We start from the raw sequence: 12753 nt of genomic DNA on the forward strand, positions 1-12753 counted from the left end.
GAACTGACAAACCCTAAACAACCATCTTGTGATGATTGCGACTATGTTCACGAGTTTATTAAATATAACTAATATGTTAGTGTCCCATTTCATTAGTATTTTATAACTGTGTTGTGTGTATGCACTTGGAAATCTCAAAAGTATATGTCAGCACCACACATATATAGACAGATATAGATGGATTATGAAATATTAATAATTGCTGAATCTATATATGAAAGCTATAGTGTACTTGCTATGTTATGCTTTCAAATCTTCTGTGACAGTCTCAACCTTGAAAATGTAAAAATCCCATGAACATTATTAGTGATATCTGAATATGTCATACGTACAGGTAATGAGGCATCGCAGCCTTTGTTCTTCTGAAACTTATCCTTAGAGTTCTCTTTCTGATTCACTGCTTGTTCTGCAAACGACACCTCCAGGTTGATGTCTGTTTCACAGACAGGTGTATCCTCAGATGCCAGGACGACCAGCTCCTTATTACCAACAATGAGGCTAGATGCCTGGTCTAGAGTGGGAAAAATTTAAAAAAAAATCATATGCTAGCCTTTTTCCTTTGTTTCTTTCTTTCTTGACTTCCAATGTAGTCACTGCATAAAAACCTTTGTGAAGAGCCCTATTTCCTCCAGGCAGTAATTAACTGTAATTTAGTAATAAAAAAGTACACTCAGGAATCTTAATAATGGTTTGTGGGGAGAAGACAGGGAGATGGTGGTGACTGGAAACCCATCATTTATTTGTGGAATCTTTCTTTGGGATCACTGCTTTTACACTGGGTCCAAACTCAAAACCTTGATGATACCAAACTCATGATGAAAACCTCCTAAATCTAGTTCATATACTTGTTGCTTTATTCTACACTGAAGAACTAAAGAGGAAAAAACAAGCCAGGAGAGGGAGTGAGACTAGTGTAAGACCTGTGAGAAAGTGACACACCACTTCATTACCCCACACTGAACCAATAGATTCCTGGAACCAACATCTTCCACACCCTGGATTTCTTTAATGGAATGTTACCTACCTGTCATGGTATAAATTCCAAAACATAAATTAATGCCATCCTTATCACTACGGGATTTGGGGCTAAAGGTACCTGGTACAGGCACCAACAGGTTCTGTTCAGGGCACTACTGAAGAACATAAAAGCTCCTAGAGCCATCAGTACTGGTAAGTTGAGGATATTCACACCAGCATTTCAAGTGTGGGCAAGATAATCTCTTGGTTTGGGATTATTTAGTTGGCTTCTTTTTAATCCTCTAGGAAAGAATGAAAATGAAAGAAAAATCTCTGAAGGAAACACCAGTTTTAAGCTTTAAAGAAAATAATTGTATGACTATTTGGTAAGACTTTTATTTTAATATAACTCACTTTAGAAAAACTACAGTACAAAGATTGTGATTGCCTATATATACCTTTTATTGCAAACCCTGGATTCAGGGTAAGAAGCTCAAAAATTAAAGAATTAATGTATGTAATTCATGTCCATATTTCCATCCTAATATACTCATGGGAGATATAAAGTGATGGAATGTAAAATTACTTTTAAAATATAGTAAGTACATGAGATAGACAGACAGACAGATAGGTCATAAATATGCCTGCTGTTCAGAGAAATGACTATAGTCATTTAATTTAAAAACTACTGTTTTATACCTGAACTAGGGAAGGGAAAGAAAAATGAGGGAGGGTGTAATAAATATGACAAGAAATGTACTCATTACCTTATTATGTAACTGTACCCCCTCTGTGCATCACCTTGTCAATAAAATTTAATAGAAAACTGTTTTAATCAAAATGAAATTAAGAAGTCAGTGTGAATCTAATCTTGTTCACTCTGTTTTTTTGAGAGGGAACAAGTGTTACCAGACTTTGAACTCAGTGATTCATGGAGCTTGCTTACTTAGGTGGCAATCTATTACTTGAGCTAAGCATCCAGACAGGCTTTTTGCTAATTATTTTGGAGACAGCGAAGTCTATGGGCTTTTTTCTGCCGGGGCAGGAGAGAAGGGAGTGGCTTTGAAGAGCAATCCTCCATGTCTCATCCTTCTGAGTAGCTAGGATTACAAGTGTAAGCCAATAGTGCCTGGCTTAAAAATTTAATATTCTGTAAGAGATTTTATCATGATATTTCCATATTTGTATCTAAGAAACCTTCTTTAATAAGTGGTTATTCAGGTCTGGGAGCTCAGAAGGGCTAATTGTGGTTGAACACTTCACTGTTGCTATCTTAGAATCCAAACAAAAAGCTCACGGGTAGTGGTGCCATCCCTAAGAATAAATAAGAAATAATTTCAAACTCCTTCATAGTATTGTCAGCTACCATTTAGGTTTTTCAAAGCCTGCGACAGCTTTGGAATACTTATAATTCTTATTATTAAATTTTAAGGTATTAACATAAGTGTTAAAGCACAATTTAATTTTATTTTCCCATTGGTTTATACTACTTTATGCTTTGCTGTGAATACATATATTGGTTTCCTAGGAAACCACTCTGAGAGGAAAAAAGTGATCAGACCTTTTCTTAAATTAGCAGCTACCTTTCAGCAGCTGAATGTTTATGGACAAGAACTTAAAACCATTTTCCATGAAACCTCCATGTTAGGGTTACAATGATCACCCCTGCATAGATATACCAAGATAAATACAGTAGACTGAATTAAAACCTGAATAATTGCAGTTAAGTTAGAACACATTTAGAACACACAAATTTCTTCCAGAAACACAGCAAAAACTAAACCACAGTTGCAATGGAGAAAGTAGTAAGAGAAATAATTGCAGAGCTGGTGGGGGTTACTATAACAAACAATGGATTGTTAAATGTTTAAAAACATTCACATTTGGGGCTGGAATATGGCCTAGTGGCAAGAGTGCCTGCCTTGTATACATGAGGCCCTGGGTTCAATTCCCCAACACCACATATACAGAAAATGGCCAGAAGTGGCGCTGTGGCTCAAGTGGTAGAGTGCTAGCCTTGAACAAAAAGAAGCCAGGGACAGTGCTCAGGCCCTGAGTCCAAGCCACAGGACAGGCCAAAAAAAAAAAAATTCACATTTAATCACAGGGTGCTGGTAGCACTCCTATAATCCTAGCTACTCAGGAGATTGAGATCTGAGAATCCTTCATAGGTGGGGCAGAAACACTCATGAGACTCTTATCTCTAACCAGCAAAAGATGGAAGTGGGTGCTGTGCTCCCAGACCCAGAGTTAAGTCCTGGTACCAAAAGAAAAAAAAATTAGAAAGAAAAGAAGGAAGAAAGGAAAGAAAAAGAAAACTGATGATTAATCAATGCTCTACCCTCAATAGAAAACCTAAAGGAAGGGCTGGGGATATAGCCTAGTGGCAAGAGTGCCTGCCTCGGATACACGAGGCCCTAGGTTCGATTCCCCAGCACCACATATACAGAAAAAACGGCCAGAAGCGGCGCTGTGGCTCACGTGGCAGAGTGCTAGCCTTGAGCGAGAAGAAGCCAGGGACAGTGCTCAGGCCCTGAGTCCAAGGCCCAGGACTGGCCAAAAAAAAAAAAAAAAAGAAAACCTAAAGGAAAATACAAGATATATGTTTGGCTCTTAAAGTCTTCAAGTATAAACATCTTAATTTTCTTAATCTATCTTGCTTTGTTTCAAGTGGACAATAATATAAACTGCAGATTTAACAAATCTTCTAAAAATTTTTCAGTTAGTCAAAGTATCCAGAAATGTTGTTGTTTCTTTAAAAAAATAAATTGTTTCTTCTTTAGGGAAATCCAAAAGCAAGTAAGATAGTATACATATAAATATGAAAGTTTAGTCAGGTACTAGTGACTCATATCTGTAATCCTAGCTACGAAGGAGACTGAGATATGAGAATCGTGGTTAAAGCCAGCCTGGGCAAGAAAGTCTTCTCCAATAAACTACTCAGAAAAGGCCAGACATGGCACTGTGGCTCAAGTGGTAGAAAGCTAGCCTTGAGAAATAGAATTTCAGGGACAACAAACACCTACTTCCTGAGTTCAAGCCCCAGGACAGGCATCAAGTAATAATAATAAATATGAATGTTCAAAAACACATTTAGACATTCCTAGTATTTCTCAATGTGTATATGAAACACTAGGCTTCCTGCAGAGCTGCATAATTTGACAGAAATCGAAGATGAATACTTCATGGTGGATTAACATGAATATTGACAGGTAACATTCAAAGTAATTAATTTGGGGATGAGTATTATCAATTGAATACATCTGAAGAATCCAGTATGGAGGAAGTGATTACCATCCCTGCCGTATAGACTTGCTTTGAAACCAGAGACGATATTTCTATTGGTTTCATCCTGAAGCTTTCAATGTTTGCAAAATACTATTAGTTCACTGGCGAGGGAAAAAGCATGTCATTGCCCAGAACAGGTGTGCAGTGACTACCCAGTGACTTGGATGGTGATACAACACCTTGTTATTTAGATGGAGGCCTGATGCCCACTGCCTAGCATTCCAGCAAAAACAGATGTAAATCAGGTGGTAGGTTTGTCACATTTCCCTTGCTGGTTGCAATCCTGGTGGGAAAGTGCTCATGTCATAAACTTGTCTTCCAGAACTTTTGTTGATGCAGCCGAGCCTATGTTACAATCTCTGACAAGGAATGAAAGCATAAAGAAAAAACACACAAGTTTGCCCCTATATCTGTTACAGACAACTGCTAGTCAGTTGTCCCCAAAGTCCAAGGTATACTGACACTGGTTAAAAAGGGTTCACTCTGTCTCTGAGGACCCAGCTCTTAGCAGGCTAGGGAGAAGTATGCCAGTTTTCTTGCTGCTCTGGTACAGACTGAGAATATGACCAAGCAATTCACTCCAATATAATAGGTGTAACTACAGGAAACCATCACAGAATAGGAAAGAAAATGTTTTTGCAGTTAGAAATATATGCAAATGTGTGGGCAGTCACATTGACTCATGTATATAAACTTTTTTTTTTTTGCCAGTCCTGGGGCTTGAACTCAGGACCTGAGCACTGTCCCTCACTTCGTTTTGCTCAAGGCTAGCACTCTGCCAACTTGAGCCACAGCACCACTTCTATATATGTGGCCTTTTCTATATATGTGGTGTTGAGGAATCAAACCTAGGGCTTCATGTGTATGAGGCAAGCACTCTTGCCATTAGGCCATATTCCCAGCCCAGTATGTAAACGTTTTTATGTTTTTAAAAAAAAAAAAACAAAAACCACCAAAAACCTATGAGTACAGAAGAGATCTAAGAAAAATACAGACTAAACAACTAAACATAAAGATGCAGGATGGCTCAAGACTAAAACCTTCCATATAACCTTGGCCCAGTACACGATTTCCACAGGAAGGTTGGAAATATTTCCTATTCCTCCAGTGTACCTAGGTGACTTTCACCAGCCTGCCCCAGCTACAGCATTGTGAATGGCACAAATGGCGTAGGCATTGAGATTTAAGCTCAGGTTGTTATAGTCTGTTGAATAACAGTGAGTAACCATGTTTTTAAGCTGAAGTCTCTGACCTTTATTGAGGACATGTGTTCTAATTGTAAACAAAAGAGGGATATTATTTCCCCCTGGTAAGCACCAATAGAGCCTTAATATTTTCTTCTATGTCTTGAATTTTTACTTCATATCTGAGATAGTTTTACAAAGAGAAAAGGTATGAAAAGGAGAACTATCACCAATTACCCCCCCACCTCCACAGAAAACATAGCTAATTTCCTTACGTTTCCCTAAAATTTCTAAAAATTAATCCATTTATGAATTGAGAGCTTATTATTTGTGAGCTGCCTACTCCATTTTTTTTAGCAGTGTGGCTTGGGAAGTCATTTCCATCAGTAATGCTCAGTTCTCCTATCTGTGAGTTCAGAACAATACCTAGCATGCAGCACTCTTCAGTGGATTAAATGAGGTGCATATCTCTGTACAGTTCCTAACACATAATAAGCATTTAGGAAAATATATACGTATCAGATCAGATAGGAATGTACAAAAAGCTATTGAAGGCCAGCTATGTGTTCTGTTTTCTGTCATTATCCACTCAGAAACTTATATTCAAATTTTAATAGAATTTTCTTACTGGAATTGAAGAATATTTTAAAAGGTTGTAAGTATTTATTGCAATAATTGAAGGGGATGGGGAAGAAACAAGAGAACAGGACCAACATACCATCTTTTCCTTCGTATTTGTTTTCATTTGTTCCTACTGACTGCAATTCAGTGCCATCTGGAGCCTAAACATAGAAAATGAGCCATTTAGTCATCACCAACTCACAACTAGAGAAAATGGTATTGTAAATAATTCCATCCTAACCTTTAGAGTAACAGAAATGTGATCAGATTTATAACATTCATGGTGGGGAGAAAGAGTAGCGTGGTTATAATCAACAAGCAATCATCCAACAAATATATGCTTGCCTGCAACTATAAAACACAAATGTAAGAAACAATACTAAGCTCTACAGGGAAGATTAAAAAAAAGTGTTGAAGTTCTCCATCACCAGAAATATTATTACCTAAAAGCTAGGCAAAGTGGCTCAAGCCTCTATAGGTACTCAGGAGACTAAGATCTGAGATTTGGTTGTGGTCCACAACTAGCTCAGGCAGGAATGTCTGTAAGACTCTTATCTCCAAATAACCACCCAAAAGCCAGAAGTGGATATGTGGCTCAAGTTGTAGAGAGCCAGTCTTGAACAAAAAAAAGCTACATGAGTGCACAAGGCCCTGAGTTCAAGCCCTAGTATGTATGAGTATATTTGTGTGTGTCTATATATTAAATATATGTATATATACAAATATATGTACATATATTTATATGGGCATACACACACTTTTCAGGCAAGAAAAACAAACTTGATAAAAAACTTGTGATATCCATTAAGTAAATGAACAAAAGCAGGTCAAAACAAAGAAGTGAAAAAGCAATCAATGCTTCAATATAGATTAACTTTGATTGATTGAGGTGGTGGTAAAAACTCTTGTGAACATACAAAAATTTACCATATCACATGCCATATTGTTTGGTGGTTGGTTTTGTTTTAAGTTCGATCTCACTATGTAACACAGACTGGTCTTAAACTCTCAATCCTCCTGTTTCAGCCTCCTGAGTGCTGGGGTTATGGGCATAATACCATCACAACAGGCTTTGATACTTTTACTAGGTGAACTGTATGGTTTGAGAATTACATCTCAATAATGCTATTCTGAACCAAATTACAAGGTAACATGTCAGAAGAAAGAAATTCTTTGCGGAGAAAAAACCCAAATCATAAACATGAGAGAACCTACAAAAGTTACCAAATCAACAATAACGAACACCTGAGGAATCCAACCTCCCTGGGTTGATGTACATGTTGAACCTTGGGTAGCTCCTTTCAGCAGTAAGTGTGGTCAGACAATATTTTTCCTGTCTAGAGAAGGCTTTGGAAGGATCTAGGGGATCGGGGAGGGGGGGGGTCCCCTTTAGACATGCTAAGAGTTCTGTTAGAGCAAATCATTTTGTACAATTTTTACAATCACCTGATTCCATCACTATCAACAGTAGCCTTTGTCAACCCCTTACCACACATTTCAACTCCAGCTATTAGCCACAAAAGACTGTGCCTCCACCTACTGTGCAAAAAATAAACATGGGCATGTGTATGTTTGTTCATGTATCTGTGTGTATGATTAATGTATTAATTAAATATTCACTGTACTCCTAGCTCACACCAGTGACAGATGGACGCCTGGCACTATACTAGCTGGCCCTAGGACAGAGCAATGCCATTCTCTTTCCTCTGTCCACAAATGTGCCCTGGGCTGGCCTTGCACAGCACAAGGAGACCCTAAATGATTCTTTCCTTTCTTGTGAGCAGTTATTTTGAAGTTTTTGTTCAGCTGTTTACTAAAGCAGGTGAAAATGGCACTGCAGATTATATCCATTTCTGTATCCTAGCGCATACTGTCTGCAAGGGCTTCATGAGAGAGCATGCGAAAGGAAGCGCTGCATTTGTCCTTACTAGAGAACAGAACTGTGGGTGAAGGTGGCTGGTCTATCTGTTTGTGGGATGGAAAATGTCAAGGGAATTCCTAATAGGGGAGGGGAGATGTCTTAAATAAACATATGCAGTATAAACCAAAAAAAGCCGGAAGTAGTGTTGTGGCTCAAGTGGTAAAGTTCTAGCCTTGAGCAAAAGGAAGCCAAGGACAGTGCTCAGGCCCTGAGCCCAAGTCTCAAGACTAGCAAAAACAAAAACAAAATCAAAACAAACAAAACAAAAAACACAAGTAGACATTATTTTACTTGTATATTTGTTAGTTGTGCCAATACTGATCCTAGAACTCTGGACATACGGAATGCCTCTTTGTAGCATTTTCACTCAAGGCAGGCACACCTCCATTTAAGCCACAGCTCTACTTCTGGTTTTTGGCTGGTGGCTGGTCTCGTGATCTTTCCAATGAGGCTGGCTTCACACACAATCCTTGGATCTTAGCTTCATAGGTAGCTAAGATTATAGGGATGAGCTACCAGCACCAGGCTAGACATTATGTGAATTTTCTTTTTTCTTTTTTCTTTTGCCAGTCCTGGGGCTTGAACTAAGGGCCTGAGCACTGTCCCTGGCTTCTTTTTGCTTAAGGCTAGCACTCTGCCACTTGAGCCACAGCGCCACTTCTGGCTGTTTTCTATATATGTGGCAATGAGGAATCGAACCCAGGACTTCATGTATACAAAGCAAGCACTCTTGCCACTAGGCCATATTCCCAGCCCCCTATTTGAATTTTCTTGTGTCCTCACTTAATAATTCTATCAGATGATACAATCAACCAATAAACTCAGACTCCAAACTATGTGTTCAGACATTTCCTAAATATACTAAAAAAAGTAAAAATGAAAATGCTCTTAGCACTGAGTAGCCATCCCTCTTAGAGACTTGCTGGGGCTCAGCTCTGCTACTTCTTAGCTTTTTAACTTCCTCTTAGCCTCTTTAGGGTTAGTTCTTTAACTGGAAAGGAAATGTCCTACGACTATATATTCTCTTTTCATTTTATTATAGCTGGAAACAGAGTTCAGTGAATGCTTCAGTCTTTCAGGAGTTGATTGAATGCCCCACAGGATGGTAAACAATTTATCTAGCAGCCTGAAACAATCAAATAACCCCAGAATTCTTAGAAAAGGAGGTTTGAGCCACAGTTAGCCCCACAAACAGAAAAGCAATCTGCAGATAGAGGGATTTCTTGGAAGAATGAAATAATAATAATAAAAAAGCTCAACATAACAGAATAATACCTTAATACCTTAAATATAATCCCTTCAATTCCATTGTTTTGTGAAGAATAATAAAATATTTATCACCCTTCATTTATAGTGTAAAGAGACTCTCACATCCACATTGCTTACTCTCAGAATCATGTTTGGAAATAAAAATATAGCAGGAAAGAGAATGGTTAAAAGCATGTACTTTGGAGCCAGAAAAATCTGGGTTTAGTATATATGGGACATTGAGCTTAAGAGTCTATGAGCCTCAGCCTAGAATGAAAATGATAATAGCTTGCTTGTAAGGCAGCTGTGGGACTAAATGAGATAAAGCAGGTACTACATTCACATGGGGTGCAGTAGTGGGGAGCAATTGTTTCTGCTACTCATTATCACCACAACCACTGTTCAAGACTCTGCTCTGCTTTCAGTTCAACTATCACACTGGGTCTTCCCAGGGCAGAATACAAATGCTCTGTGCCTATAAGAACATTTGCTCCATCTGACTATTCCCTTCTTGATAGCAAGATTTTCTTCAAGAAGACATGGTCTCTTGCATGGATGAATGATAAGTAATCCATTAGCTGGCTATTTGGCACTGCTTATTCTGGGTCACATAGCTCTAATGCTTCGATTGTACCTTCTCTGATAGCAATTCATTCATTAGTCATTCCAGATTCTAGCAGACTCTGGGTTCTTCCATTAGTTATATAACCAACCATCTAGGCTGGGCAATGTAGGTCACTTCTGTTATCCTATCTCTTCAGGAGGCAGAAGTGGGGAGGACCAGAGTTGAGAAAACAGTCCAAGCAAGAACATTCACACAAATCCCATCTCAACCAATAGCTGAATGAAACAGTACAGCACTCTCACTCCAACTACATGGGAAGTAGGGTCCAGCCTGCCCCAGACAAAAACCATGAAATCTTATCTCAAAAATAACACACAAAAAAAAGAGGTAGAGGCATGGCTTAATGGGTACAGCACCTGCCTAGCAAGTGCAGGGTCCTGAGTTTAAATGTTAGAACCACAAAATAAGGAGATAAGTGCATTATAATCATAAACCATCTGTACAAATGGTCACTCAAATCTCCCATATAGTAGAGATGGTTCCAAGCACTTAATACAAAGAGGATAGTATTTCACATCTCGAGGTCTCTGTTTGGTACTTCATCTGCAATCAGCTCCCTCCTGCTCTACTTCCATTCACTATTTAATGAGTCTTCCTACAAGTAGGAATGAGTAAGTAATACCCTACCTCTCTCTCTTCGATTCATAACTACTGACTGCCGAGTGTCAGTTATCTCTCATGAACTAAGAATCACAGCCAATGTTCCAAGAGCACCATGTTGGATTTGATCTTGCTTAATTTTGTCCCCAGAGTATAATTTCTAGAAGCCAGGGACCAAGATCTTCTTGTTCACTGCCAGTATAGAGCTTTGGTAGATGTATATAATCGATGATCATTATATTTGTAATGATTTTATTTCAACTAGAGTGGTACAGCAGAAGCTAAGCCAGGAACCCTTAGCCTGATTCATATCAGAAAGAAAACTTACTTTTTCTTTCGACTCTCTCTGCTGAGCAAATATATCTCTGACATCAGGAATGTGATGTTGTTTGTTTTTCTTCCTCAAGGTCTGGGAGACGGTCTCCACCCGTTTCTGAACAGCCGCTGCCTGAGTCCGGGTCAGTGTAGATAAGAATACCATGCTTTCTTGGGGATCATCAATAGACTCCCCAAAGAGATTAGACAACCCAGCCTCTTTAAGCCATTCTTCTTCCAGTTCTCCTTCTAGAACAATAGGGGGAATACGGTTTTTAAATCACAAAGAGTTTTCATATATTTTAAACTGTAAAAGCAATTTTCACCGAGGGGCTGGAATGTAGCTCAATGGCAAAGGGCTTGCTTAGCAAGAGCAATACCCTGGGTTCGATCCCTACTACCAAAAAAAAAAAAAAAAAAAAAAAAAAAAAAGGACAAAAGCAGTTAAATCAGCACTAAGAATCATTATCTGAAATTTGGAGAGCTGCCACCCATTCTGGCTAGAGCAACAGCCAATTTTAGGTCAATTTCATACATACTCAATTAAAAAATTTTAAATTACTCCACATGTAATTAACCTCCACAATCTCCCTGAAGATTAAGTAGGGAGGGTGATGCTGCTCCCCTCCCAGATAAAAGCGAGCAGTGAACAAGATTACTTGTTCCCATCCATCAAATTATTGAAGGAGGCATACCTGGGGTAATATTCAAGCATAAGCTCTTGGCTTAAATACAGCAGTATCTCAGAGCCCAACACTAATTTATGGGAAAGCCTGTTTTTTCTCTTTGTAGTATCTAAGAGAATATGTGGCAAAGTAAAGAGCACTGGCAGGCATGTTGGTACATGCCGTAATCCCAGCATTTAGGAGACTAAAACTGGAAGAACACACTTTTGAAGCCAGCCTGGGCTACACAGCAAGGCCTTATCTCAAAAGAAAAAGTAGGGGGAGATGGAGAAATGGATGTGGTGGCTCAAGCCAACAACCCAGCTACTTGGAAGTCAGAGATCAGGAAGATAGAAGTTTAAGGCCAGAGTGGGAAAAGGAGTTAGTAAATCCTAATCCGAACCAGTAACCCAGGCACAATGATGTGCTTCAATAATCCTGGTTACAGGGGAATTACAAGTAGAAGGGAGATCATCCCCTGAGGCAAGATTATCTGAAAAACAACCAAAACCAAAGGGTTAACAAGCATGAGGTTCGGAGTCCAAACTCCAGTATTCCCCACCCTACATGTCCCAGAAAAGGAAAGAAAAAAAAAAAAAGCATGTAAACTTTGGAATTATTTCAAATTAAGTTTTCTTTCTCAAATCCTCCAACTCAACACATCAAACTATAATTTTTACAAATTAAACATGTCACTCAATTTTCAACAACAGCAAAGAGGGCTTACAGAGCTCACATAAGAAACAGCTAAAATAGCCACATGAATTCAAAACACTGACAGTAGAAAATAAATAGTAAATCTAGTAGGCTCTGCACATGTGTATTCTATGAATCTGAAGACCCAACAAGTCTGAAAATGGTTCAATGTTGTAAGAAGTCAACTGTGACTATTAAGGCAGTTAATGCAGAACATAAAAGTTGTTGTTGCCATGGCAATAAAAATAAGGTGACTAGGGGCTGGGCATATGGCCTAGTGGCAAGAGTGTTTGCTTTGCATAGATGAAGTCTTGGGTTCAATTCCCTAGCACCACATATATAGAAAACGACCAGAAGTGGCGCTGTGGCTCACGTGGCAGAGTGCTAGCTAGCCTTGAGCAAAAAGAAGCCGGGGACAGTGCTCAGGCCCTGAGTCCAAGGCCCAGGACTGACAAAAAAAAAAAAAAAAAAAAAAAAAAAAAAAAGATGACTAGAGTATGGCATTCATTTTATTTTAAAAAGTAGAGAAAAAGAGATAAAACTCAATTTAAAGGTAAGCATAAAGGGCTTTGTCCATTCTTCTTGAAGATCACACATCATAGGCAACCATCAGTTAATGGAGTTCAACTGTGG

The 12753-nt window shown here is 38.7% G+C and overlaps 1 protein-coding gene across 2 annotated transcripts in view; it reads right to left on the reverse strand.

Moving 5' to 3' along the window:
• The window catches only part of Arhgap18 (Rho GTPase activating protein 18), a 129330-nt gene that overhangs the window by 43962 nt on the left and 72615 nt on the right, over nt 1-12753 (reverse strand). For both annotated transcript variants that reach the window (XM_048354063.1, XM_048354065.1), the window contains exons 3-5: nt 10773-11008; nt 6148-6211; nt 333-511 (exon numbers count right to left, since the gene is read on the reverse strand). In XM_048354063.1, coding sequence (XP_048210020.1) covers nt 333-511; nt 6148-6211; nt 10773-11008 — 479 coding nt within the window. The remainder of the gene's footprint in view (nt 1-332; nt 512-6147; nt 6212-10772; nt 11009-12753) is intronic.

This window comes from Perognathus longimembris, chromosome 9 (genome assembly GCF_023159225.1).
Source record: "Perognathus longimembris pacificus isolate PPM17 chromosome 9, ASM2315922v1, whole genome shotgun sequence".
NCBI classification, from domain to species: Eukaryota; Metazoa; Chordata; class Mammalia; order Rodentia; family Heteromyidae; genus Perognathus; species Perognathus longimembris.